Genomic DNA, 26,816 nt, shown 5'->3' with positions numbered 1-26,816 from the left:
GGGGTGGGACAATGTCTGTAGCCTCAGTACCAGAGAGGACCCATGATCAGAGAGTGCTTCTCAGAGTGTTTGCTGCTGCAGGAGATCCCAAGTCCTTGGAATAGCCTGGGTAAAGAGAAGAGAACACTGAATTTCCCTCCAACCTGGAAGATGGGAGCTCCCAATAGGATTCATGATTGATTTAAAGGAACCAAAGGAAGGAGATATTTTGAGCTCTTATACTTCACACTTTATACTATGGGCCACCTGCATATTTACTTGTCGAGTTCTGTCTTTCTCTTAGCCTGTAATCTCCCTAAAGGCCAGCGATCTCGTGGGCGTCCCTCATGGTATGTCCAGTGCCCAGTACATACCCTCATTAAAGTGTGCCCGCTGACTCAGGGTCTCCCTGAGAGTGGTGGGGCTCAGGGAAGAATCTGGATGAGGACGCCTCTGAGACACATTAGGATTTTAAGAAGACAAGCTGCAGACTGGGGTAAGCGAAACTGGGTTTTTGAGGAGAAATGCTGGAAAGGAATAGAGAATGTGCGGGCTGAGGGGCCGGGTGGTCTCCGGTGAGCCCCGCCCGGAGCGGGGGGGGGGGGGGGGGCCCTGCGCGACGTGACGCAACGCGCTTTGGCCGCTGTGGGGCGCCGTAGCCCGCGCCGTTGCCAGGGGAACAGGCCCATCGCCGGACGAGGCCCAGCCCGCGGCGGCCTGGCCAGGCGGTACAGCCCGCCCGCTGGAGCCCGACCCAGAAGACTTGAGAGGCCAAACTCCGCCGGATGGGGCCCCGATCCAGAGTGCACCATAGCCCAGTCCCGCGGACCTTCTCCACCTCTAGAGTCTGAAGCGCGGCCGCCCTGGGGTGGGTGTACGTCCAGGCGGGGGCTGAACCGCTGAGTGACCTTGGCAGGACCGTTCTAGCTCGGCTGCCACCACGCGCAGGTGAGGAGCCCCTGCCCTAGTTCTCACCTGGAAGCCAGGCTGAGCTACCGGGGTGGAGCTGCCGCCGCGTGGCTGAGCTCTGTGACTGGAGCCCGCGGCCTGGGCTCCAGGTAGTGGGCAGATCGCCGGGCTTCCTTCTGGGATTCATAAGGTTCACAGATCTGCGCTGAGCATCTGCTGTGTGCCAGGCTCTTTGCCAGGCGCGGGGCCACAGAGGGTTCCAAAGAGGACTTGTCTATCTCCAGAACCCGCAGAGTTCAGAAGGGGCGGGGCCTGGGGTGCGGGGATAGGGGGCAAAGCAGGCGCCGGATGCACGACTAAAGTGAGTTCAGGTCAGGTTAAATGCTCTGGTGATGAAATGGCGGGAGATGGTTAGGAAAGGTCTGCTGTATCATGTGACTTTTCAACCAAGACCTGAAGGTTGAAAAGGAGCCAGCATTGTGATCAGGGTTAAGGATGTTTCTGGAAGAGGCAAAAGCAAATGGAAAGATCTGGAGGCACAAGTACAGAGGAACAGAAAGGATGAGGGGAGCCTTGAAGGATGTGGTGGGGGTTTCAACTTTATCCTGAGAAATGAGGAGGAAACCACTGATGGGTTTTGATGAGTTTCAAGTTTTGAAAAGTCACCTCATTCTGGCTGCTGTGGGCAGTGTGGTTGTGACAGGGCACAACAGGAAGTCAGTTGAGGACCATCCTAGTTCTGCCATTCTAGCAGTGCCTTCTAGAACTAATTTAATCTCTCTGAGCCTCAGTGGCCTCATCAGTGAAATGGGCATATTGTACTGCATGTTGCTTATGAAAGAGAAAGTGAGTGGCCAGCCACATCTGAGACCAATGATTAGAGGTCTGTGAGAAGAATTTGAAATGGTTGGACCTACCTCAGAGAGTGGTGAAGGTTTAATAAGTGAGTTTCATCAAAGCACTTTTAGCAGTGACTGGAAGTGAATAAGTGCGCTCTGAAATCTAGAGATGGTTATTGTCATCACTGAAATATTGTAGGGGAGCTATGTTTGGGGCTTGGATTAAAGTGATGGTAGCAGACTTGGTAGAAGTAGCTTAACTTCCCCTTCTTGAAGGAGAGCTGGAATTAGAGATGGTTGAGGGATGGTCCCTGTTTTTGTGGAACTGGTGGTTCGCTGTGGGAGATGGATTTGTAAACAGATAATCACCATGAGATGCAATAAAAGCAACAGTGGTACTTAATTAGCCAGTTTTTTTCTTTTGTTTTTTTTACTCTGTTGTTTCACAACTTTGTTCTTAATGACTTTCTTGGTGGGTGTTCCTCAAGGCTTGCTCTTAGGATCAAGGGAGTTGATTTTCTTGTTGAAATCAACAACCTTTGCCTCTGCCCTTGGCCTTCTTTCAGCTCTATGCTGCTCCCTCATTTTTGTCCTCTTTCCTTGTCTTAACTTGAATCGCAAAGAGTTTGCAGTGGTTGCTTCAGGAGAAGAATGACACAGAATATGTTTGCAGACCATGTCAACTCAGGAATGACTGAGGTTTCAAGCTTTTCCTGCCCTAGCAACATGCCCTAGCATGTTGTTGATGTGAGAAGCCCAGCCACATATGAGACCAGTGACTGGAGAGGTCTATGACAATAGCCTGAAGTTCCAGTTTATTTTCTGGGAGTTGCGATATGCATTTCTTACTCGAACTATAGCCACTTCCCAGAATTTTTAAGGCCAGAGTCTTCTTTGGCACCTGTGTAGAATTCTAATAAACAAAGTACTTGCCCCTTAAAAGTTCTTTTATAAATGATGTTTTGTACTGTAAAACCATGTGCACCATGCAGAATTTTCTTTCCAGCCCCCCTTTAGGTGGTTAATTGGGCATCTGTTAAATCTTAGTGAAAATGGGTTTAAAAGCCATTCTGAGGAAGAAATGGAAAACTTGTTTAGAAATATCCATTGAAAGTCATTCGCATGGCAACCATAAATCCTCTAGCAAAAAGAAAAGGTGGTGGGGAGCAAAATCTTCCTGTGGCATGCCCTTTCACTTTGGGTTCTGAAGTTATAGGGAGCTCAGCTGGCCTTCAGCAGAGAACTGGAACAAGGTTCCGGTCAGCTACTCCTCTGTTTTGCCACCTGGTTGTCAGATTCCAGCTTTGACAAAACCCCCAGCAGCTCATAGGGACAGTTTCAGCTGAACAATTCAGAATTGCTTTAGAGAGTGAGAAAGTGCTGGACTAAAAATGAGTGCTTTTTTGTTGCATGGTTGTTGGTCAGGATTTCCTTGTTTGTCTAGCACGGTACCAGGCCCTAGACCACAGGAGCGCATTTGATCTACATGGTATCGCACTGGGGCCAAGAAGGTAAGAGATGACATCCCTCAACCTTTTTTTGGCTGCCCTTCAGCATATGCGGTTTCTGGGCCAGGGATCAGATCTGAGCCGTAGTTGTAACCTAAGCTGCAGCTGTGCCAATGCTGGATCCTTAACCCACCATGCTGGATGAGGGATCGTCCCAGTGCTCCCAAGACACTGCCAATCTCATTTCACCACAACGGGAATTCCCCTCAATTATTTATTTGACGTATTTTTTTTTTCTAGATGTAGTACATGCACATGGTTAAAAAAAAAAAAAAAATCCAAACAGCACCAAGGAATATATGGTAAAAGCAAATCTCTCTTGCCCTCAGCCATTAGATCTCCTTCTCAAAGGCAGCCCCTGTGTTTGCTTTCTTGCATTTCTTTTCAGAGAGAATTTGTGCATATAGTAACATAGATGTCTATCCATCCTCCTTATTTTTCAGTCACTTGTAGCACACTCTGCAACCATCCCATATCTTTTCTGTTTCTTTCTTCCTTCTTTGTATCAAAAGCCATTTCATTCCTCCTTGTTTTTGCTGGTGTATACACGTTCCACTGTGTGGATGTGCCATATATTTGTTTATATTGGTTTTTTGTCCTTTATTATTACAAACAAGACTGTAGTGAATCTTCATGTACTTTGTAAACATATGTAAAAGATAAATAACTAGAAATGGAATGCCTGGGACGAAGGGTACATGTGTTCTCAAGTTTGGTAGACAATGCCAAATTGCCTTCCAACTAACTTTTTTGAAAAATAAATAAAGGCAAGATCCAAAGAAGTGGCTTTGTGAAATTTGCCTGCTGGGTTCCTCAATCTGTGAGCCTCGATGCAGAAACCAGAACCAGGCTCTGTCTCCAGGCCTAGCCCTCTTCCCTGGCTCCAACCAGTTTCTCCCCAGTGGTAGCTCAGATTCCGAGGCCCTCCAAGCCCCCACATCAGCCCTTTCACCTCTCTGCTGATCCCATCACTCTGTCCTCCCAGTTCTGTGGCCTCCTCCAGCAAACCCTCTTTAGTAATTAAGTAGATTCTTTCCTGAAATCCTCAGCCATTTTGCAGGAATGCGGGGATGCCTACAAGCCTCTCCAGGGCCAGTACTTTTTACTTCGGTCTGGTTCTTTTGATAGTGCCATTCGTGAATCTCAGAACAACATTCTAAATATTTTTTTTGGTGGGAGAGAAGGTGGGCAAGAGGGAATGGATCACTGAGGTAACTATTCTGCATTTCATAATGAGAACTTGAAATGGTATGCATTTTCTTATTTAAATTAGGCGTATGAATTAAGGTAGCCTAACCTTATTTTGAAGTGCTATTTTACTCTTTTAGAAAATGAATGCTAATGTAGATTATTGTCATCCTAGCAATGGCCTTCACCTTGTTGGGATAGGGAGGGACCTGTACAGAAGCCTGCCTCAGAAGCCAGGTAGGCCCTTAGCTTATCAGGGGAACAGCTACCTTTGGCCAAAACACTCCATGGGGCCTCTTTTATTATTTTTTGCTTTTTAGGTCTGCACCTACGGCATATGGAAGTTTCCAAGCTAGCGTCCAATCAGAGCTACAGCTGCCAGCCTATACCACAGCCACAGCAACGCAGGATCTGAGCCTTGTCTGGGACCCATACCACGGCCCATGGCAACACCAGATCCTCAACTTACTGAGCAAGGGCAGGGACTGAACCCACGACCTCATGGTTCCTAGTCGGATTCATTTTCTCTGCGCCACGAAGGGAACCCCTCCCTGGGGCCTCTTTGCTCTTGTTGTCCCTCTATCTCTGCCAGCTTAATTCTGTGGTTTGTTCTGTGGCAGCAGATGGTACCTGAAGAATCTTTTATCAAGGTCCTCAAGGTCCTCTAAGCCCACCAAAGAGTCAGTGGGGACATTGGCTCCTCCTAACTAACTCCTCCCAAAGCACAGGGCTGCTGCCCTCATGAGGCCAGCCTGCTGTGGTGTCATGCTGCCTTTCCCCCATCCCCTTTCCCTTCTTGCTCATGCCCTCCCTGCCCACTGTGACCAGAAAGCTTTCTAAAACAACCATCACCTTTATGTCAACTCCACTGCTTTAAACTTTCTATGGCTCCCTGTGGCTCTTGTAACAGTGCTTAAGCTTACTCACCTGGCCTCCTAGGATCACCTTGTTAATGAACTGAAGTCAGGTCTGCTTGCCCAATGGGCAGAAAAGCCAATCTACTGACACTGAGCTGTGGTGAAGGAAAGTAGAGCATTTATTACAGGGTGCCAAGCAAGGGAGTGGGAGACAAGCCTTAGGTCCACTCTAACTTGAGTTAGGATTATTGGTTTTTTCTTTCTTTTTCTTTTTTTTAAGGGAAGAACAAAGAGGCTTGAATTAATCATCATCTTGTGACATTTTTGTGACATTTCTTAATCATAAGTTTTAGGAGTCAGAATGCCTCTAGTTTATGATTCTCTGACCAGATGGTCCATGACCTGGAGATCTGTTAGCTCATTTTTCCCTGGAGAAGCAACCTGAGTCTGTACCTTAATGATGACATCAATAGTAGCAATTTTAGTACATGAATGATGTTATCGACAACAGCAGTTTTAGTACATTAACGATGTTATCAACAACAGCACTTTTAGTCATATGACTCTGGTTGTTTAGTGTTTGGTTAGCACAGCATTGAGGCCAGAGGGAACTAGAAAGGGAATAAAGTTTTGGATAGACAGACTAATTATAATCTCAGTAAAGGAATTCAGTTTTAGGGGGACTTGGTTTCAACCTGGGATCTGACCCTGAAGCTTCCCAGGGCTCACCTCTCTCTCTCTCTCTCTCTCTCTCTGGATCTTGCTCTCTGACCCCAAACTCATCTACTCTGTGTTCTGCCAACTGAATGGTTGACCCTTGCAAGACTGCCAAAATACCCATTCTTCAATCTGGAAAGATGAGGACACCCCAGAGGGCTATTTTAACTTTAATCATAATGTCTTCCATTTAAGGAGCATTTATGTATCAAGGCTTTATCTACAGTGTTGCTGATTTGTACACAGTCCTAGGTAGGCATCCCTACCTCTGTTTTCCAGATGAAGAAACTCGGGCCACTCAGCTAATAAGTCCAGAACCAGGACTTGAATCTAGACCCTTCAAAGCTGGGCTCTTTTATTCCTTTTTACTAAAGACAAAGCAAATGACCAAAGGATTCCAGTTGAATCTCTGGAGAAAAGTAGGGTCATTCCATTTAATTTTGAGATGAGGCTACTCAGATACTCCAGGTTTGGTTTCAGGAGGCTCTGGGCCTTGGGTGGGATGAAGGGCAGAGTGGCTGAGTTGAATGTCTGGCTGGGGAGCTGGGGGCAGGGGATATAGGTGCCTGGTGGCTGTGCAGATTGAAGGTAGGGCAGAAAAGGCCAGATGATCTTTTTGAGTAGGTCAAGTTTCCATACCACTTACTGTGCCTACCTTTCCTTTTATTTCAGATGTCTTCAAGTCAGCAAACATTTACTGAGCACCTACTGTGTACAAGGTATGTTCTGGGTACTTAGCGAGGGGTGGGGGGAGGTGAATAAATCCACAGTACCTTTACTACTCTTAGCTACTCTTAGGGGGAGCTGGCCTAACAGGAGGTCAGACATGGAGATGGCAAAGTGACTTGCCCAATAAAGACAGTGCGAGGGGGCCCCCTGACTCGCTTGGGGCATCAGGGAAAGCTTCCTGGATGAGGTGATACTCGCAGTGGGCTCTGAAATTCAAGTCACATTTTGTTGGGTTGAGAACTGAGGAAGACATTTCAGGCAGATGTGATGAGGGGCAGAGGGGTCTGCCATACCCTTTGGCTTTATCAGACTTCCTGACCCACAGGCTTGGGCTCCTGAAAGAATAGTCCAGCTGTCAGGGTTTTGTTTCCAGCTCCTGACCTTCTCTCCAAGAGCTCTGAGGTGGCCTGTCTATCCAAGTGGGAACTGCCTGCCCAGACTCTGGTCTCACCTCGGGCCCAGAAGATAGGCTCATAAGGTTAGGCTCATAATGACAGGCCCATCTTGCCTGCCCTGCATTTATCTTTGACTAACCAGGTCAGTTCTTGGACTAAAAGGGATGGTGGGATTGGGGTGGAGGAGTGCTGCCATCTGGTGGTTTGGCTCTGACCAAAACCTGTCTTTCCCTGAGCTCCTTCAAGTGAGTCAAAGGCATCAGCTCACCTTTCTGTTCTCACTGCACCAGGCTCAGAAAAACATGGTCATTTCTGTTGCTGGAAGGAACCAATGAGAAATTCTCCCCTCTCTCTTGTGTGCTGGCCTCTTTCCAGCCAAGAATCCCAGGCAGCTCATCTGAGACACAGAGATGGTTCAGGATCCCCTAGTCCTTAAAGGGATTATGTGCTTGCAGAGAGACAGAAGATAGACCCCTCTTCTGAGTACTCCCACTCCCTGTTCCCCTTAGCAAAGGGAAGGGGGGCCCTCTCTGACACTTGCATTTGGGCCTCAGGACAGAGGTGACTAATCCTACCAGAATCAGCGTATGTTCTCATCACTCTGGTCCCAGCCCGATATTGTTACCAGATGAGAACATGTCTTATTGGGTTTAACTTTGATGGCTGTGGAGACAGAGAATTTTGTTATTTATTTATTTATTTAGTCTTTTTAGGGCCACACCAGAGGCATATGGAGGTTCCCAGGCTAGGGGTCCAATTGGAGCTGAAGCCACCGGCCTATGCCACAGCCACAGCAACACGAGATCCGAGCCACATCTGCAACCTATACCACAGCTCACTACAACACTGGATCCTTAACCCACTGAGCGAGGCCAGGGATCGAACCTTCATCCTCATGGATACTAGTCAGATTTGTTTCTGCTGGGCCACAACGGGAACTCCAGACAGAGCATTTAGAGTAACAGGCAGTCACCTCCTGTCCTGAATAAACCCTGGACCCGTCTAAGCTCTGGGGCTTAGAGACCAGCACTCTCCTGCCACCTTCTCCCACTGCCAGGGTCCTCATGCCAGGGCCCTGGATTCTCCTGCAGAGTAGCTGGGAGATGGCTCCACATCCCAGCCTGTTCCCCCTCTGCTGAGACCTGGCTGCAGACATGGGGTTCTGGGCTCCAGCTCCAGCCTCCTCAGGCTAATGCTCTTTCTACTCTTTCTCCCCCTGGAGATGAACATCTGCAACAAGCCCTCTAACAAGACAGCCCCTGAGAAGAGTGTGTGGACAGCGCCTGCACAGGCCAGCGGACCCTCCCCGGAGCTGCAGGGCCAACGGTCCCGCCGGAATGGGTGGAGCTGGCCCCCTCACCCACTCCAGATTGTGGCCTGGCTGCTGTACCTCTTCTTTGCTGTGATTGGCTTTGGGGTCCTTGTTCCCCTTCTGCCTCACCACTGGGTGCCTGCTGGCTATGCTGTATCCTTGGGAAAATGTGGGATTGGTACATGGAAGTGTGGGGGCAATGGATGGAGGGACATAGGAGAGACTCGAAGCTGGGCTCCAGAGCCTCAGAGAATGGAGATGGGCCCAGTCTCTGCCCAGGGGGGAAAAGCTGCCTGCTGTGTGGCTTCTCCCTATTCTGGCCCCTCTGCCTGACTGGGTGAAGGAAAAAACCTAATGAACCTTGGAGCATTTAAAGCCCCACACAGGAGTTCCTTGGTGGCCTAGTGGTTAAGGACTTGGCATTGTCACTACTGTAGCTTGGGTTTAATCCCTGGCCTGGAAACTTTTGTGGCAAAAAAAAAAACAAAAAGAAAGAAAGAAAGCCCCACACAGATGGGAACTGCATCAACTGAGGTACCAGAAGAGTAGTTTCAGAAGAGAATCTTAAAGCTGTCTTTAAGCTAATTGTGTCCAGAGCTTGATAAGGGATAAAAGAGAGTAATCGTTCCATTTATGAAATAATTTTTCACTTTTTGGAAAGACCCCTGGTAGAATTATTTTATATAGTAAGTTTCCCTAGTACGTTTAAGATGTGGCTTTATTTACAGAGATTATTATGCTGTGCCCAGGACTGTTTAGGAGCTCCTTGATTTTATAAATCAGATCCTTTTAGGGTAGGGTTGAATTAACAAGAGGAGGGATAACAATACCCTGGAGGATCCCAGGAACAGTGGCAAACATGACTTGCCTGAGCTTAGTGATGTGACCACCCCAGCCCTGGCCACAATCCCCAGGAGCAGAGGATGTGGCTATAAGGCTGGGAGATTGAGGTGCAGTATGTGGTCATGTACCCTAGAGTAGCGAGTGCCCATGAGAGTGTGCCCTGGCATATGTGGTTCATAGTGATGATTCCTGGGCCTCTGGTGGGAGGTGGCATATGGTGAGCTAAAGGAGTTAGCAGGGAAGAATGTGAAAGTCTCAGGCATAGAGTCAGTACCTGAGCTTGGTCCCAACTTAGCCCTTTCAAGGCTGCACAAGGCTGAGCAGCTTCTGCCAGCTCTCCATGTCTCAGCCTCCTCCTCTACCTGACAGGAAGAATCTTGCCTACTTTCCAGGCAGGGGACAAGGAGCACACAAGGATGTGTGTGTGTGAGCACCAGAATGTATGAGCCATGAATGTGAGCATGCTCTTTTGGGAAACCATAGAGCCCTGGGCTGATATGTGACAAAGGCAGGTGGTGGAGAAAGAGTCTAGAGAAGGTTGTTGGTCTCAGATGCCAGCAGTGTTGCTGAGAAGCTTCCTGGTTCACTAGGGCCCAGGGCATAATCATCAACTCTGTATGAAAACTACTAGATTTTCTCTGAGGTGACCAACCGGGCTTAGTTAGTGCTATTAAGTAGAATGCTTCATGGAACATTTCTCCTGTGATCTAGAATAGGTACCCTACTCGCTTGGGACTACTTGGATTTCTATCATCAGGGTACCTGGGATTAAACTACATGGTTTGGAGTGAGTAGAATTAGAACAAATAACAATAAACACGACTAACATTTGTTGAGCACTTACCTGTGCCAGGCGCTGTGCCACCCTCTGTACATGGATGATCTCATTCAGTCCTCATGATTTCTAAGGAAGGTGTTCTCCCCTAAAAGAAAATTGGGGGAGTTCCCATCATGCTCAGCGGTTAACGAATCCGACTAGCATCCATGAGGATGCTGGTTCAATCCCTGGCCTCACTCAGTGGGTTAGGATCTGGTGCTGCTGTGAGCTGTGGTATAGGTTGCAGACACAGCTTGGATCCAGTGTTGCTGTGGTGTAGACTGGCGGCTACAGCTCCAATTGGACCCCCTAGCCTGGGGATCTCCATATGCCTCAGGTGTGGCCCTAAAAAGACAAAATAAATAAATAAATAAAGCTGGAAAAAATTAAACAACAACAACAAAAAAAAGAAATTGGGGCTCAGAGAGGTTAAATGACTTCCTGAGGTCACACAGCTGGTGCCCAGTGAGGCCAGAAGTCTTCTCAGGCAGCCTGACTCTAAGGCAGTGGAATGGCTTGAGGGTTTTGTCCTCTCCATATTCATTGCTTTGGGCAATGCTGGAGGCTCACAGAACCACCTGGTCTGGTACTCCCAATTCCAGGCTAGAATGGGTCTCTGTTCTCCACCTTCTTTTTATAGGCTCCTTCGGGGTCCCCTGAGGAATGAGGTAGCGTAATGGTGTGTGCCAAGAACCTACCTTGTGCCTAGAACTGACCTGGGCCCTAGAGTTGCAAAGATGAGAAAACAGGGCCCCAGCTCTGGGTGCTCAGCTTCTAACTAGAGGGAAGCCATGTAGATTGGAAATCCTCACATGGGAAGTATAGGGTAGGGGCTCATACAGCAGACCAGGTACAGGAGGATCGCCATTCAGACCAACACCACCACCGGCCCAGATGCACACCTGTTGCTCTTAGCTCCCCTCCTTCCCTCCTCCTGGCCTCTCTAGGTACTATTAGTTCCACCTCTTTCCTTTATCACCTATATCCAGTCAGTTATCAAATCCTGTTGATTTTACCTCTGAAAAGCTATCATAGGATGTTCCCATGTGGTGCAGCTGGTTAAGGATCCAGCATTGCCGCAGCTGTGGTGCTGGCCACAGCTGTGGTTTGGGTTCCATCCCTGGCTCAGGAACTTTCACATACTGTGGGCGCAGCCAAATAAAGAGTTATTATATTTGCTCTTTTTTTTCTCCCCACTGCCTCTCTTACCTAGATGACCATTTTATTTCCAAACACATGCTCTCGCATTGGCCAGTCCATCTATATCCCTGCTGTCAGAATGCCTTTTCAAAAAACAAATATAATAAAGTTACTCCCCAGCTTAACACCCTCTCTAATGGCTTCTTCCTGCTTTAAGTTTCAAGATCCTCAAGGCTCTCTCTATTCTGGACTCTGCCCATCTCCCAAGCATCTTCTTACATTATTTCCTCTTTTGTTCTCTGTTGTGACAACACTGTTCTCTGCCTAGAAGCTCTTGGCTTCTGTTTCCTCCTTAATGCCCAGCTAAGTGAGAAATCAAGAATTAGTAGTCCAGGGAGTTCCTCTCATGGCTCAGTGGTAACGAATCCGACTAGAAACCATGAGGTTGCAGGTTTGATCCCTGGCCTCGCTCAGTGGGTTAAGGATCCAGCGTTGCCTTGCCGTGAGCTGTGGTGTAGATTGCAGACGCGGCTTGGATCCTGAGTTGCTGTGGCTATGGCGTAGGCCAGCAGCTGTAGCTCCGATTAGACCCCTAGCCTGGGAACTTCCATATGCCATGGGTGCAGCCCTAAAAAAAAAAAAAAAAAAAAAAAAAAAAAAAAAAAAAAAAAGTCCATGGGCCAGTTTGGCCTACAGATTTTTTAATTTTTAATTTTTATTTATTTTTTTAATTTTTTGTCTTTTTGCCTTTGTGCCACAGCCACAGCAACTCCAGATCGGAGCCACATCTGTGACCTACACCACAGCTCACGGCAACACCAGATCCTTAACCCACTGAGCGAGGCCAGGGATCACACCCACAACCTCATGGTTCCTAGTCGGATTCGTTAACCACTGCGGCACGATGGGAACTCTGGCCTACAGATTTTTTTAAATTGAGGGATAATGAACACACAAATGGGTTTATTTTAAGTGGTCCTTTGGTAGGTACATTTAAAAAATTATTTCCTTGTCAACATTTTTTGTTTGTCTTTTTTTCCTTTCCTAGGGCCGCTTCCCTCGGCATATGGAGATTCCCAGGCTAGGGGTCGAATTGGAGCTGTAGCCGCCGGCCTATGCCAGAGCCACAGCAATGCCAGATCCGAGCTGCGTCTGCGACCTACACCACAGCTCACGGCAACGCTGGATCCTTAATCCACTGAGCGAGTCCAGGGATCGAACCTGCAACCTCATGGTTCCTAGTCGGATTCATGAACCACTGCACCATGATGGGAACGCCTCCTTGTCAACATTTTAAAGATGAGATGCCACATACATTCAGACACAAATCCACACAAATCCAGATTTCTGGTTCCTTTTGAAAAGCCAGAACTTGGTGACATGGGCCCACTTTCTTTCATGGCAGCAATGAGCTGACCTGGAACCACACATTAGCCACCTCTCTAGTTGGGACTCTCCTTGCTCCCAGTACCCACCCAGGCCCCCTTTTGTCTTTAAATTATCTGCCAGGTTTCTGTTATCTGTTATTCTCCAAGTCTCAGCTAAGCCAATACTTCTTCAGGGAAGCTTTCTGGATCCCTTTAGACTAGATGAGGTCACCCAGTCACAAACTCACATAGTCCCATGAACTTTCTACATTGCAGTCAACCACTATTTGATTAACATCCGTGTTTCCCACCAGACTGTAGGCTCGTCCGAGTTAGGGACCAACTTGCTCTTGCCATAACCGTCAGTGCCTGGCATAGAGAAAGACCTCAGTAAACAGTTGAATGAATGAACCAGGGTGGTGGGGGTGGGAAAAGTGTTGAAGCAGGCAGGAAACTAAATGTTTGCCCATATTTAGTGTGTCTGAAGAGAGGCTGTGAATGGTGAGGAGTAGTGGTTGGTGATACTAAAAAGAGAGGTTTGAGAGGAGCCAGAGCAAAAAGGGCCTTGACATTGAGCTAAAGAGTAAACTTTAGTTGAGAGCCATTGAGAGCCACTGCCAGAGTTAAGCAGTCAAGGGTTTAGGTTTAAGCTTTTCAGAGCTCTGAAAAGGACCAAGTACAGAGTAGACTGAAGAGGACCTAGATAGGAGAAGCAGAGTTGGGAAACTACGGAATAACCCAGGCAAGAGGTGAGAGTTTGACCCACAGCCAAGGCCAAGGGGCTGGAGAGATTGTGGTGGGCCATGAGATTGTATCTTTCAGTTCTGGTACAGCACGTCAGAGTGGAGCCTGGCCTGCATACATGTAGAGAAATTTGGCTGCTGGGAAGAGGAAGAAAAGAGAAAAGGAGGTTGGATAGCTATGGATGGAGGATAAATGATAGAAGCATGTTGTCTGCTTGGCTAGCGAGAGGATGGAGTGTGGATGGCTGCCTGGTGGAATCAATTAGTGAGTTTTTACATATTCAGTTTGCAGCAAGTTATCAGCATAATTGTCTCCAGCATATGGTCCAGTTGCTGAGCAGATCCTAGAATATTTGTGTTTCACCTCCACAAATTAGCTGTGCTGCCCTTGGCCGGCCCCTGAACACGTTAGGCCATCCCAGACATTCAGCCCCAGTGCTCCAATTACCTGGACTCTAGGTTGAGGAGGCAATGGGTATATGAGGCGCTATCTGCTGATGATTCTGCAGCTGACCTGGCTGCTGAGAGAGGATGGCTGCTTCTTTCTCAGAGCTGACCTCCTGTGAAAGCAAGATAAACAAGCTTAGAGCTCATGTTTTGGATCCTTTAATTTTAGAAGATGATCTCTTTCAGTCTCATTTCACCATTTAGAATCTAAAACCTGATCAGATTCTGAGGTAGGACCATCTAGGGCCTGTGCCAGGCCTGGAGCAGTGAGGCCAGGGCCCTGTAATTGGGCTCCTTGGCAGCAGCAGGCAGTGCTGGCTTGTGTGCTCCATTACCAGATGGCCCCTCTGCTCTTCTTTCTGGGGCACAGGTATGCTAAAGAGGTCTGACCAGCATGCTCTTGGGGGACTGGAGGTAGGAAGTGGTTGGAGGTAGGTACAGAGTCTCTGCACCGGGGAGTCACATGGAGGTAGAGAGCAGTTCTCTGACCACAGGAAGCAGGGGTGGGGTCTCAGTAAGCAGTGTGGAGTGAGTCTTTAACCTGCTGGGCCAGTGCATGGGCGCCATCTTTGCTGGCCACCTCGTGGTGCACCTGACTGCTGTTTCCATCGATCCAGCAGATGCCAACGTGCGGGACAAGAGCTATGCAGGGCCCCTGCCCATCTTCAACCGCAGCCAACATGCACACGTCATTGAAGACCTGCATTGCAACTTGTGTGACGTGGATGTGTGAGTGCACTTGGATTGGGTGTGTGTAGCCAGTGAGTGTGCTCCAGAAACTTCCAGCAGGAGCTCAAGGCAGACAGGGGCATGTCCAGGCTTTATAGTCATCCTAAAGCCTCAAGCCCTAATGTTTCACACAGTCAAGAATCTTGATGGAGTGACAGATTGGGTGAAGGAGAAGGTGAAGAGAATGTGACTGAAAACAGATGAGGAATAGCATCTCCAGCAGTTAAAGCAGGAAACACTTGGCACTGCCACAAGCATTTCTAATGACTAACTCTGCCAGTAACTGCCCCTGTTCTCTCACAAGCATTCCCAGGTAGGGGCAGGGAAGGGAACTAACACTTGAGTACTTACCATGTGGTAAGTGCTTATGAACAACCACCCTGCAGTATGGGAAATGTCTTTCTCACTTCACAGAGGAGGAAGAGCCCAATGTTGAGGAAGGCTGAGCAGGAGTTCTTGTTGTGGCTCAGGTTAAGGAGTGGATATTTGTCTCTATGAGGATACAGGTTCAATCCCTGGCCTTGCTTAGTAGCTTAAGAATCCAGCATTGCCACAAGCTGCAGCTTAGGTCATAGATGTGGCTTGGATCCAGCATTGCCATGGCTATGTCTTAAACCTAAGCTGCAGTTCAGATTTGACCTCTAGTCTAGGAACTTCCATATGCCACAGGTGTGGCTGTAAAAAAAAAAGGGGGGGGGGCCTGAGTGGTCTGAGGTTGGTCATATGGCTATTGGGCAGCAGAGCCAGATTCATAGCCTAACCTGCCTTGCCCAGAGCTGATGCTGTTATCCTTGCTTATGCATTAAGGAATCTGAGGCCCAGAGAGGCCAAGTGACTTGCTCCAGGTCACACTGAGGAGTCAGAATGTACAGAACCCATACCATTGGCTGGTCTAGACTGTCTCCCTAGGCTCCTCACTAGAGCATCCCCATCTCCTAACCTCAGGTAAGGGATCAGGGATGGGAGTATGTATGGTTCAAGGCCAGCTCCACACTCTAATCTTAAGACCCAGGCAGCCAGTCGAAGACGTTCTGCCTGTAGGACAAAGAAAGAGCCAATGGCCTTAAGTCGCTGAGGACTTTGGCATTAGACCATCATTTCCTTCACTAGACACTAGTCAGGGCCTTGTTCCTAGGTGGATGCCCTGGCAGTTGCTGCCCATTCCAGGGCTCCATTCTGATCTGGGGAGGGGGGTGGAAACTTATTCTTTCACTCTCCTCTGGGCTATTCTGGCCCCTCCCGGGGCAAGGAGACTAGCTTGCATTCCTAATGTGGCCTCATCTTATCTGACCCTCTGCAGTGAACTGCCTAGGGCTCACCAGGATGTCAGCTCGCTCCTCTTCCTTGGGATTAATCCAGACAGACTGGAGTTTTCTGGAAGAATGACAGGGAAACAGGGACTCAAAAAAATGGGAAAGTCGGGAAGAGCAATGCAGGCCCTGGGCCCTACAGCCTTGCTGTCTTCTGCTCCCTCGCCCCACACCTGCATTGTCTCTTGGCTGGGCACAGAGGTCCTTGATTGGAAAGAAAACCCCATTTTTGTTTCACACCACCATCACCCGGGCGCACCGTCCCAGAGTGGGACAGTATAATGCCGTCCTCCTCCTCTTCCCACAGCTGGGTACACCTCCCCTCCCCCTCCCCAGCCCCTCCTTCCTGCTTCTCCTTGGCTTCGGAAACGCTGCAGCCTCCAGGTGCCCCGCGCCCCACAGTGCCGCCCACCAGAGGGCGCGCGCGCTCCCTGTAGACTTGCTCCGCTAACCATATAGGCGCCTGGTGGGTAACCCGCTCCAAACATCGACCTCGCACCCTCGCAGCCAGGCCGGGCAGCAAAGGGAGGGATGAACTGGCAACTGCTCTGTGCCTCCTCCCCACCGCAGGAGTGCTCGTTCCAAGCACTGCAGCGCCTGCAACAAGTGCGTGTGCGGCTTCGACCACCACTGCAAGTGGCTCAACAACTGCGTGGGCGAGAGGAACTACTGGTGAGAGAGCTAGGCCCGGGCCACGGGGGTGCCTGAGGTTGTGTCTGTGTATGAGTTAGGGGCCTTGAACCTGCATATGGGTTGGGGAGAGGATGGTGGTACTTGGACGGACCCCTGCCCTGGTGTGTGTTAGTGGGTGCTGGTCTGAGGGTGATGATCCCAGTCGATGGCTGCCCCCTGGATGGCTGAGAATAGCCTTGGAGTCTTTCTCCTGCTGGCCCAGGGAGAGGTGGGGAGGCTATTGGGGTGGCCACCCATCTTCACCTTTGCCCTAAGCCTTTGGTTTTGTGAGGAGTTAGGGCTGTGAGATCAGAGGCCCAGCACCCCGTCCCAGTCACTGGCCTTCCCGAGTTCTGGGCCCTTACCCAGATGGAGCACCTGGGTGCTGACAGCTGCCCATGGTTGGGCCCAGGCTCTTTCTACACAGTGTGGCATCTGCCTTACTGGGTGTCCTGCTCCTCGTGCTGGTGGCCACTTATGTCTTTGTGGAGTTCTTTGTCAACCCCATGCGGCTGCGTACCAACCGCCACTTCGAAGGTCAGTCTGGGCTCCAGGCCCACTCCCACCCCCTAACCCTGGGTCTTTTCTGGTCACTGGCCACAGCCTTGGTTGAGCACAGTCTACCCGTACCTTGCAGTCCTGAAGAATCACACAGATGTGTGGTTCATGTTCCTGCCTGCTGCCCCTGTGAAGACCCAGGCTCCTGCCATCCTGGCTCTGGCTGCCCTACTCATCCTTCTGGGCCTGCTCTCCACAGCTTTGCTCGGCCACCTGCTCTGTTTCCACATTTATCTCAGTGAGTGCCCCCGGCCCTTGCCCCACATATATACTCACACTTGTCTCGCAGGGGATGGGGTTTCCTATGCTGCAGGAGGGTACCCAGTTTCGGCTGTGGAGCTCTGAAACTATGCCCCTCCCCAGTGCTGGCTCTTTAATGGTGACCTGGATTCACTCCAAGGCTTAGTGTATATGGGTCAATAGTTTCAGCCTGCGGCTGGGTAGCCCCTCACCTTCTGAACTCCACAAAGTGCCTTTTCCATTGCACTGAACCCTCTCTTCACCTCCTCAGTGTGGCACAAGCTCACCACCTATGAGTACATTGTGCAGCATCGTCCGCCACAGGAGGCAAAGGGGTCCCACAGGGAGCTCGAATCATGTCCCCCCAAGATGCGGCCCATTCAGGTATAGAAATGGCCCACAGGGCTGAGGGAGTGGGAGATGGGGCCTGGGTGTGGGAGGAGTGGTGGACTGTGCAGCAAGTAACCAATGACAAGTCAGGGCAAAGGGAAGCAGATCTGGAATAGCAGCTGGGGGGGGGGGGGGCGGGCGGGGGCCAGAGGCAGCAGGGACAAGGGCAAGCCTATACTAAGCATGTGCCTGCTTGCTCAAGCTAGAGGGAGCCTTGTGTTTCCCAGACCCCACGAATGCACCTGTCCAGGCTCCCGGCATGTGCTGGAGGGCACAGACCATGAGAGCCTGGAAGCGGGCAGTTTGGGGCTGCAGGAAAGAGAGGGATGGACCAGTGACTGGGTCTCCAGGAAGGAGCCATCTGTTCTCTACCTGTGACCCTGAGCCCTTATACTCATTACCCTGTTTAAATCTTGAAACAGCCCATGAGGCAGGTAATGCTACCATATGTTGAAGATGAAAATATTGAGGCCAAGAAAGGTAGAACAGGCTGGGTCTGGGAAGAGTTAGGGTCTCTTCAGGAATCCTTCAGCCCAGGCTCGGGCCTGGCCTGCCCAGCTGCTGACCAGCCTATCCCCATTCCCACGCCCTGTGGCTTCCTGAGGTCAGCATCTGGGGGTGGGGATAGTCCAGTCCTTGTAGCCCCCAGGGACTAAGAAGGCAGGGGGCCCAGCAGGCCTTGTTAGGAAGGCTGAGGGCTGGATCTCAAGTCCTCATGGCAACTGGACACAAACATAGGCTGGTGGGTGGATTGGGGGAAGGCTTAGGACCCCACCTCTCCTGTTCTCATTGCCAAGAGTGGGCCAGGCTGCAAAACCTGGGTAGGCCTGGGGGAGTGCAGGCTGTTAGTGGAGACCTCCTGCCACACTGTTGCATATCTGCCCTAGTGCTGGGCACTGAACTCATGTAAGCAGTGGCATCATCCTTGTCCCCACTTCACAGAGGAGACTGAGGCTCGGAGAGGCACGCAGGAGACTTTCTCAAGATTCACAGCTAGTGCCCATTGAGGCAGAGCTGGCCCAGGGTTGCCTGGGTTTAAAGGCTTAGGGCCCCTATCCTGCAGTCATTGCCTGCCTAGGCTTTGGAGCCAGATGTGTCAGCAGCAAGGGTATTTAATATCATCTGCAAATGACCTGAGGGAGACTTCCCTAGGGGAGAAGGGATGTGTTTGTTCCATTGTACAGAGGAGAGCTGAAGCTGAGAGGTACCCTGTACCTTCAGGACTGTGCAGGTTTTGAAGGTCTTTAAGGGAGAATTGTAGGAACAGCTGTGATGAGGGGAGGAGGATTTAAATAGGGACACCCCCAAACTTCACCAGCTGGCTAGGGCCTGGCTCTTGTCCCATTCTGGCCCCTCAGGCTTCTGAGACCATCCTCTACTGCTGCTCTGCCCTCTGCTGTACCCTTCTAGAAGCCAGGGGCACTAGGGTAGGCTTTGGCCCTCTCTCCTAGGCCTTGGAGGGGTGCTAAGTACACCTTAGTAAAGAGGAAATGTGTAGGGGAAGGATTACCTTGACATCTCAGTCTTTGTGAATGGCCTTTGACTCTTCCTCCCTAAAGGGCCAGCCTGAGCAGACATTGGCCATGGGACTTGCCTGTGGGTTCATACTCTGCGTCTGTGTAGCCAGCCTATGACCAGCTGGGCTCTGTTCCCCAGATTTGCCAAGGCCACCCCACAGTCAGCCTCCCCACCCCCACCCTGAGCAGGAATGCGGGAGGGGCCCCATTTTGGAGCCGTTGCCCCCAAACATAGGCTTGTTTTAGAGACGGTGTTGCTGTTACAGTGTCATTTCTGCATTAGTCAGGACGCCTGAGTCTCCATGGAAACGACTGCCAGGCAGGCGACAGCTGTCCTCCAGTTCCCTCCCCTCAGCCTAATGGGGGCGGGGCCTTGTCATCCTGGCTCCACCCGACACCCTCTGCTAGGCTCCCTTCTCGGGCTGTTTTTCCTGGCTTTTGTTTCCTCACCTGCAGTCCTCTAGGGCACAGCGGGGGCTGGGTGCTGGGATGCAAACCTAGGGCATCTTGCTACCTCCTGGCCTCAGACTCCTTGACTTTCTGGGGTTGGGTCTACCACTCCTATGGTCACTGTGAAGATCAGCAACTAAAGAAGACAGAACTTGCCCGTAAGCATGGTGCCAGGTGGGGCTGTGGCACTGTTTTTTTCCACCACCTACTTGCCTTCCCTTTCTGAGCATGAGTTGGGGAGACCGCTCGTTCCCCCCACCCCCACCCCACTCCACACCAGCAGCTGAGATTGTGGCTTTTGCTCTGAGGACTCAGCTCCGAGGGAGCCATGGATCTCTGCTCGCAGCTCGCAACTTCGGGTGTACACCTGGGTGTGTGAACTGCCAAATCTCCCAACTAGGGAAAAAACAAAAACAAAAATGATTCAGAGATTGGGGCCCTGGGAGGAGTCAGGAGCTGAGGAGGGCCTCTTTGAGTTCCTCTTCCCTCCAACCCCACTTGGCCAGAACAGCCCAGACTGGGTGCTTTGGACCCATGAAGCTGGAGGCTTCCTGGAGGAGGTGGAGTTCAGCCAAATGAAGTGAGGCGAATGGTGGGGATGGGGTAAGGTACCAAATAGGTGTTTTAAACCTCACTCTGCCTTGGGGTTTTCCCAGCATAGCTGGGAAGCCTGAAGGACAGCCCTAGACCTCTGTTCCCAGACCTCCTACAGAGTCCAGTGAGGGGGTGTTGTGTCCAAGATGAAGTGGGCTCAGGACCTAGAAGGCCCTGGACCCACACCTGGCCTCCAAGCCTCCCTCACCCCCACCTTCCCCAGGATACAGAGCTCTACATGCGGACCTTCGGTCATGTGCGCCCAGAGCCCCCTGGCCAGGCCAGGCCTGCCGCAGTGAATGCCAAGTGAGTGCGACCTGGGCGTGTGCCACCTCACATCTCCCTTTGGTATGTCAGGGCCACCCAAGGTGGGAGAAAGGGGTTAGGTCAAGGCCAAGACACAGGTCTTGGTCCAGCCCAACATGGACAGATCAATGCTGCTTTCCAGCTAGGAAGGGAGGCTTATTTTAGAACCTCCATCAGGGTGGGATTTGAAGGAACAACATCCTTCAGCACTTATCTTCTCACTTCCCCATCAGCCCCTCTGGGTTTCTTGCCACCCACGGCCAAGTGGAGCCTCCACCACCCTCCTCCCCAGAGACCCTCGCTTTGCCCCCCGGGATCCAATCCCAGGTAGGGGGAACTGTGTTGGGCCCCTGTCCAGGTGGAAGGGGACGGGAAAGAAGCCTTTACCCCCATCCACTCCTCCACTTTTGGAGATGTGAAGTCTGGGGAAGGAGTACTCAGGCTTCCCCATCTCTGCAGAAAAAGAGGAAGCGGCGCATGTATAAGGTGCCCACCTCTGGGACCTCGGACCGGGAGCCTCCGTTGCCCAGGCTACCGGGTGAGCACCCCTGCCTGACCAAATCCTGCTGGGGAGCCCCTAGGGAAAGAAAAGTAGGGCCCTAAGCGAGTCGCAGCTTCTGGTCTCATGTTCTCTTCTAACCCTGCAGGGCCCCGGACCTCAGGCTGTCACTCCAGCTCGTCGTCGGATTCCGCGGACGCCAGTCCTGTACACACCTCTGGGCCTGCGGCTGCCTACCACTCGGCGTCAGCCGAGTCCATGGACGAGATTCCGGTGGCTCAGACGCGCCTAGGCAGCGCCGCTCTGGCCGCCGGAGTGGTCAGGGACTGAGGGTCCGGACTGGCGCTGCAGGCGCTTGCGTCAGCCGCTTTCGTGAGCCGGAGCAGCGGCAAGCCCGGGGCTCGGGGCAGCCCGGAGGCTCGTCTGGTGTAGCTGGGCAGAGAATTAGGATGGCAGAGGAGCGGCGGCACCGACTCTCTATGCAACAACCCCACCCCGCCGCAACGAGTGCACTTTAGGGATCCCTAGGGCCGGCAGGATCGGCCTCCTCCCCCACGACGCAGTAATACCCGTCCCACCAGCGATGATGCTCCAATAAACTTTTTTTTATGCTTTTGCTGCCTTAGTGCATACTCCCTTAATGACAAGGGCCACAGGCCCTCCTGGAGCCGGACCACTGACAACCTAGGGGCAGTGAGTGACCTCCCAGATTGTCATTTGGAGATACACAAAGACCTGAAATGCTCAAGTATGGGGCTCCTGATTGGGAAAAGTCCTGGAAGGATGCCTGGAGGTTATTTTTCTTGAAGGTTTGCACTTGAGAGGCGGGGAAAAGCTGTCTTTGGGCTCTGGAGGCAGCAGCGAGAGCAGAGACTTTTAGGCTAATAACAGGATGGGGTGGGGAATAAATGAAGGCTGCGGATCGAGAGGTCCAGGAGCTTTTCCCTGGAAGCAGAATCAATGTCGGTGTACCAGGATTTTGAGGCCGGCACTCATGATTCGTTCATTGTCTCCTCCTGCCCCCAGTGATCTGGAGTTGTGGCGTGGGATGTCACACGTTCATTGGAAAGCTGTGGTCTTGAGCCAGCTCTAGACTCCACTATCACTAAGTCAAAGGACCTTTCCTGCTCCTCTGCACCGACACCAACCCCCTCCCCCACCCCCGAAAAAAAAAGGTCTTCTATTGCAGCTCTGGGAAGCATGATATTCCCTGGAGGTGGGGACCAGCTTTGAACTTTGGGCAGAGTCCAGAACTACAGAAATCTCGTCCCCCGGCTGGGTTGCGAAGGCCACTGAGCTGCACCCAGAGCAGCGGGATGAGACTATCGCTGCAGCTCCGCCCCCGCAGAGCGGAGAGGGCGGGGTCGGGTGGGTGGAGCCAGCCTGACCTTGGTCACACTCCTGCCAGACAGCCCCGGGGGTGGGACTCACCGTCTCCATGGAGACCGAGAAACAAGGGATAATACGGCGGAACCGCCCGGGCTGCAGTCCCGCCCCAGAGCCGGCAGGGAGCAAAGCTGCGGAGCCGCCCAATCCCTCTGTCCATTGTTGTGTCCTTCTGTCCATCGAACGCCCGCTGCAGGAGCAGCCACGAGGTAGAAGCCGGTAGGAGACCCCAGCGCCGACAGCCCTAATCAATATCCTGCACGATAAGAAGGGGGTGGCATGGGAGCGGCCTGGAAGGGGTTCCAACCCCGGATGGTACCGAGCTGAGGACACCAGCTGAGCGGCCCTGCCCTGGGCCCAAGCGTTCCACCCCACCCACAGGATGATTGATGAGTCCAGCTGTCCCGGCGGGAGCTAGCATGGCCTGCAGACCCCTGGGACTAGGGTCTGGTACTTGGTGTCACCTGATCAGCCAGAAATTACCAAGAATCCATCTTCCTACAGACAGGAGTGAGCATGAGTTTAAGGTCCTGCTAGAACCCTGCGACCAGCATCTTGTGGTACTCAAGCTTTGTCAGACTTTACCCTTGGTGAACTAAGTGCTGGTCCCCAGGTCTCTGGTGGCACACTGCAGTATAGGGAGAGGGAAGGGGAGTGCTGTTTGGAAGGGATTGTCAGCCCACAGAGTCTCTGCAATGCAGGAGCTGTTGGTGCTCTCAGTCCCAGAAACTGCAACTTAGGGATGGGTGAGTATGATCACTGGGGGAAGGTTTTCAGTGTTAAGACCGCTGGTCGTGGAAGTGGGAGAGGTGGGTGGGCATCTAGGAAGAGGTGGAAGATAGTTGCTGAGGACACAACTGAGGGTGTGGTCAGGAGGCCGCAGTGGAGGAGGTCGGTGTGTACAGGGGGTCTCTACATGGGGGTTCTGGCACAGTACCTGGGAATCTGGAAATGCAAGTCTGTGGGTGAGTGGATAAGGAGAATTGGCAGGAGCTGCAGGTATGTGGAGAAGGGGCGAATTTTATGGCTCTGGTTGCGGGCGGGCGGGGGGGGGGGGTCTCAGTAAGTGCTGTGGGTGTTTGGACAGGGGCACTAAGTCCCAGGGCTTTTCGCTATAGATGGAGGCAGCTGTGGTGCAGGGCTGAGGGTGTGGTCAGGGAGTCTTAGTACCAGGCTGTGTTATATGGAGGACTTTCAGTGCAGAGCTGAGGGTGTGGTTAGGGGGACCGCAGTGGGGGCTGTGGGAAAGTGAGGGGAAGACTCTTTAGTGCAGGGCTGAGGGTATTATTGGGGGGCCTTGGTACAGGGTCATTAGTATATGTGTCAGGGGTGGATGCTGAGGGAATGGTCCAGGCCCTTAGTCCCAGGGCTGTGGGTGTGGTCAGGGGACTGCAGTGGGGGGCAGGGGTGGCAGTGGGTGGAGCACTTCAGTACATGGCTGGTGTGGTCAGGGAGGTCTGAGTACAAGGTTAAGGGTGTGGTCAGAGGGAATAAGGCCGAGGATATGGAGGGCCAGGGCTGAGTGCATACAGCTGTGGGAGTGTGGGCCTGTGTGGTGGTGCTCTGGGTGTGGCCAGGAGGCCTCCATGGAAAGCTGAAGGTGTACACTGGGGAAGTGTGCTTCAGTGCAGAGTGCCTCTGTGAGGGCTACAGAACCCAGGCCACAGTCTCATTTGCCAGCAGGCCTCTGGGGATTCATAATTTTACAACTCTTACCTGGGCCAGCCCCCCAGATCTCCTGCTCCTCCTAAACTCTACAAACTCTGAGGTTACAGCCCAAGTGGGTGGCAAGGGGCCAGGAAGCTACAGTTGTGCTCCAGGCGCTGGGAGTGTTGGTGTGCCCCACCCGTGAGCCCCTGTTCTCCAGCCCAGCCCAGCAGCACTGGGAGCTTCTCCCTGAGCTGCCCTGACACCATTCTGCCCTTAGCAACATTCTCCAAGCAGCACCACCCTCCCTTAGCAACTGTCTCCAGGCTTCACAAACTGTGGCCAGGCCAGCCCCAAGTTCCCCCTCCCCTCATGTTTTTGTTTAACAGCAAATAGTAACAAGGTCCTAGCTTGGCCAGCTGCACCCCTGCCTAGGGCATGCACTCCTGCTCATGCTCTGGCTCCCTTCTCAGCCTGGGGTGGGTCTTATTGGGTCCTCATGACCCTGATATAGTCACTGTCATCATTAAATACCTGCCCAACCAGCAGCCTGGCCTTGCCCTGACCCAGCTTGGCATGGAACTCCCAGGGAAGAGGCCTTCTCTGCCACCTTCACTTCCACCGAGGCAGGCCTTGTGCCAGGGCCAGACAAAGCCATGGTCCCAGCTGCTGCCCTCACAGTCTTTCTGGACAGTGCCACTCTGTTCCCAGCCTGGTATGAGCATCATGATTTCATCTTTGAACTCCACTCTGGGCCAGGCTGGCATTAAATGACAGGACCTTTTCTCTTAGGGCTCCTCCTCATAGCTCTGGGGCCTATTCAGACACTGTGCTGGCCCTTCTCCCCAGGAAACTCCTTCTCCAGCTCTGAGGGTATGTGGCAGAAGTACCTACAGCTTCATCCTTGTAAGCTTTGAGGTGGAGGCAGTAATGGTCTGTGTCTTGGATGGGGGGGCTTGGCTGAGAGGTGACCATGGTGGGTCCCTACAGGGTGGCATGGCAGCAAGCACAGATGTGGCTGGGCTGGAGGAAAGCTTCCGCAAGTTTGCTATCCATGGTGACCCCAAGGCCAGTGGGCAAGAGATGAATGGCAAGAACTGGGCCAAGCTGTGCAAGGACTGCAAGGTGGCTGACGGAAAAGCTGTGACAGGGACTGATGTCGACATTGTCTTCTCCAAAGTCAAGTAAGCCTCAGGCTGTCCCTGCTTCTGATGTTCCCAGAAGGGTAACTGGGGGGCTGGAACCAGGAAGGATGTGGAGAAGGGGGAAAACTCATGGTACCCACATACATGGCAGGGGGAAGTCTGCTCGGGTCATCAACTATGAGGAGTTCAAGAAAGCCCTAGAAGAGCTGGCACCCAAGCGATTCAAGGGGAAGAGCAAGGAGGAGGCCTTCGATGCCATCTGCCAGCTGGTGGCAGGCAAGGAACCAGCCAATGTGGGCGTCACTGTAAGTGCCCTGCTGGTCTCGGGTGGCCACTGAAGGGGATGTGGGGAATCTTGGCTGGGGTTGGAAGAGCTGGGCTCCCTAACCAGGTGCTCTTGGAACTCTGTCCAAACAGAAAGCAAAAACAGGGGGTGCTGTGGAACGGCTGACCGACACCAGCAAGTACACAGGATCCCACAAGGAACGCTTCGATGAGAGTGGAAAGGGCAAGGGCATTGCTGGGCGGCAAGACATCCTGGATGACAGTGGCTATGTGAGTGCTTACAAGAATGCAGGCACCTATGATGCCAAGGTGAAGAAGTGAGGCCTGGGAAGGCCCCCCCGCTGCACCCCAGTGTGACTGCTCCTGCCAGAGGCTTAGGCCTGGTCTTAAGGGGCATGTGGAGCAGAAAGCCCGGTCCCCTCCTTGCTGGACCTGCCAACTAGCGCTTCCTGCTCAGCCCCACGGGGCCAGCCGACGAGGCCTCTGATCCAGACTGCTCTGTGTCCCCTTCCCCTCCTCTCTTCAACTTCTGTCTGTCTGGGGAGAGTCTGTGTCTATAGCCTCCCCACCCCAACCTAGCCCCGGGCATGGCTAACCCCTGCCTGCTTGCCTCATATTTAAGCTGCTGCTCTGGCCAAGTGCCTAATTCCTACCCAGACCTCAATAAAAACACCTTTTATACCATTATGGTCTGGCCAACTGTCCACATAAAGGTAATGTCATTCATACCCTGCTGACCCCTCAGTGTCATCACGCCTCCCCTCCTCGCCCCCCCCCCCCAGTGTGTCACATTGTGCTGATTCTTCCACTGGCAGTCCTGCCTAGAAAAAGACACATACCAGGCCCCTTCCATTAGCACAGAGCCAGACTGCCTAAGGATGCTCCATAGGGAAATCAAAAGCTTTTTACCTCAGCCCTGGCCCAGAGTCCTGACATCACAGCTTGCCTTCCTGCAATTAGGACCTCAGTCATGGCCTCTCTGCTTTCACAGCAGGGAAAAGGATGAGTCAACAAACTAGGCCCAGCTAAGGATTGATGGGGCCCAGCGCCAGGCCTCAGCTCTGAGCTTGCTGACAGGGCCCTCACTCCAGGGGGGCTACCAAAGAGAGTCATTTTGGTCTGTAGCTCAGAATATCATAAAATGTCAGACCAGGAAGAACCTTAGACAGTAGATAATCCATTTCACAACTTTATAACTGAGGACACTCAGGCCCAGAGAATGAAGGGGCTTCTTCAGAATAGAAGTCAGAACCACACCTCTTGCCTCCCTGGCCAGGCTCCTTCTAACACAACAAACC

The 26,816-nt window shown here is 52.0% G+C and overlaps 2 protein-coding genes across 11 annotated transcripts; both read left to right on the top strand.

Annotated features, from left to right (window-relative positions):
• The first annotated feature begins 6,669 nt into the window (after window positions 1-6,669).
• On the top strand, window positions 6,670-21,671 carry ZDHHC1 (zinc finger DHHC-type containing 1). 8 transcript variants are annotated; one of them, XM_047788795.1, is made up of 11 exons: window positions 6,670-6,716; window positions 8,344-8,586; window positions 14,344-14,519; window positions 16,400-16,501; window positions 16,914-17,038; window positions 17,139-17,297; window positions 17,571-17,683; window positions 20,474-20,556; window positions 20,790-20,883; window positions 21,016-21,094; window positions 21,204-21,535. In XM_047788795.1, exons 2-11 carry the CDS (start codon window positions 8,344-8,346, stop codon window positions 21,383-21,385), a joined length of 1,356 nt encoding a protein of 451 aa, XP_047644751.1. In that variant the 5' UTR covers window positions 6,670-6,716; the 3' UTR covers window positions 21,386-21,535. The 8 variants fall into 8 exon arrangements, with proteins under 8 accessions (XP_047644751.1, XP_047644752.1, XP_047644750.1 ...); XM_047788796.1 differs by lacking the exon at window positions 21,016-21,094 and having other exon boundaries at window positions 21,204-21,487; XM_047788794.1 differs by lacking the exons at window positions 20,790-20,883; window positions 21,016-21,094 and having other exon boundaries at window positions 21,204-21,671.
• An 836-nt stretch (window positions 21,672-22,507) lies between these two features.
• TPPP3 (tubulin polymerization promoting protein family member 3) lies at window positions 22,508-26,202 on the top strand. 3 transcript variants are annotated; one of them, XM_047788803.1, is made up of 4 exons: window positions 22,508-22,660; window positions 25,079-25,272; window positions 25,385-25,538; window positions 25,651-26,202. In XM_047788803.1, the coding sequence occupies exons 2-4, from the start codon at window positions 25,085-25,087 to the stop codon at window positions 25,837-25,839; spliced, it is 531 nt and encodes a 176-aa protein (XP_047644759.1). In that variant the 5' UTR covers window positions 22,508-22,660; window positions 25,079-25,084; the 3' UTR covers window positions 25,840-26,202. The 3 variants fall into 3 exon arrangements, with proteins under 3 accessions (XP_047644759.1, XP_047644760.1, XP_047644761.1); XM_047788804.1 differs by having other exon boundaries at window positions 22,520-22,650; XM_047788805.1 differs by lacking the exon at window positions 22,508-22,660 and adding an exon at window positions 23,965-24,961.
• Window positions 26,203-26,816: the final 614 nt, after the last annotated feature.

This window comes from Phacochoerus africanus, chromosome 8 (genome assembly GCF_016906955.1).
Source record: "Phacochoerus africanus isolate WHEZ1 chromosome 8, ROS_Pafr_v1, whole genome shotgun sequence".
In the NCBI taxonomy this organism is placed as follows: Eukaryota; Metazoa; Chordata; class Mammalia; order Artiodactyla; family Suidae; genus Phacochoerus; species Phacochoerus africanus.
Note: the sequence above shows the minus strand (reverse complement) of the source record. Positions and strands in the feature narration are given on the sequence as shown.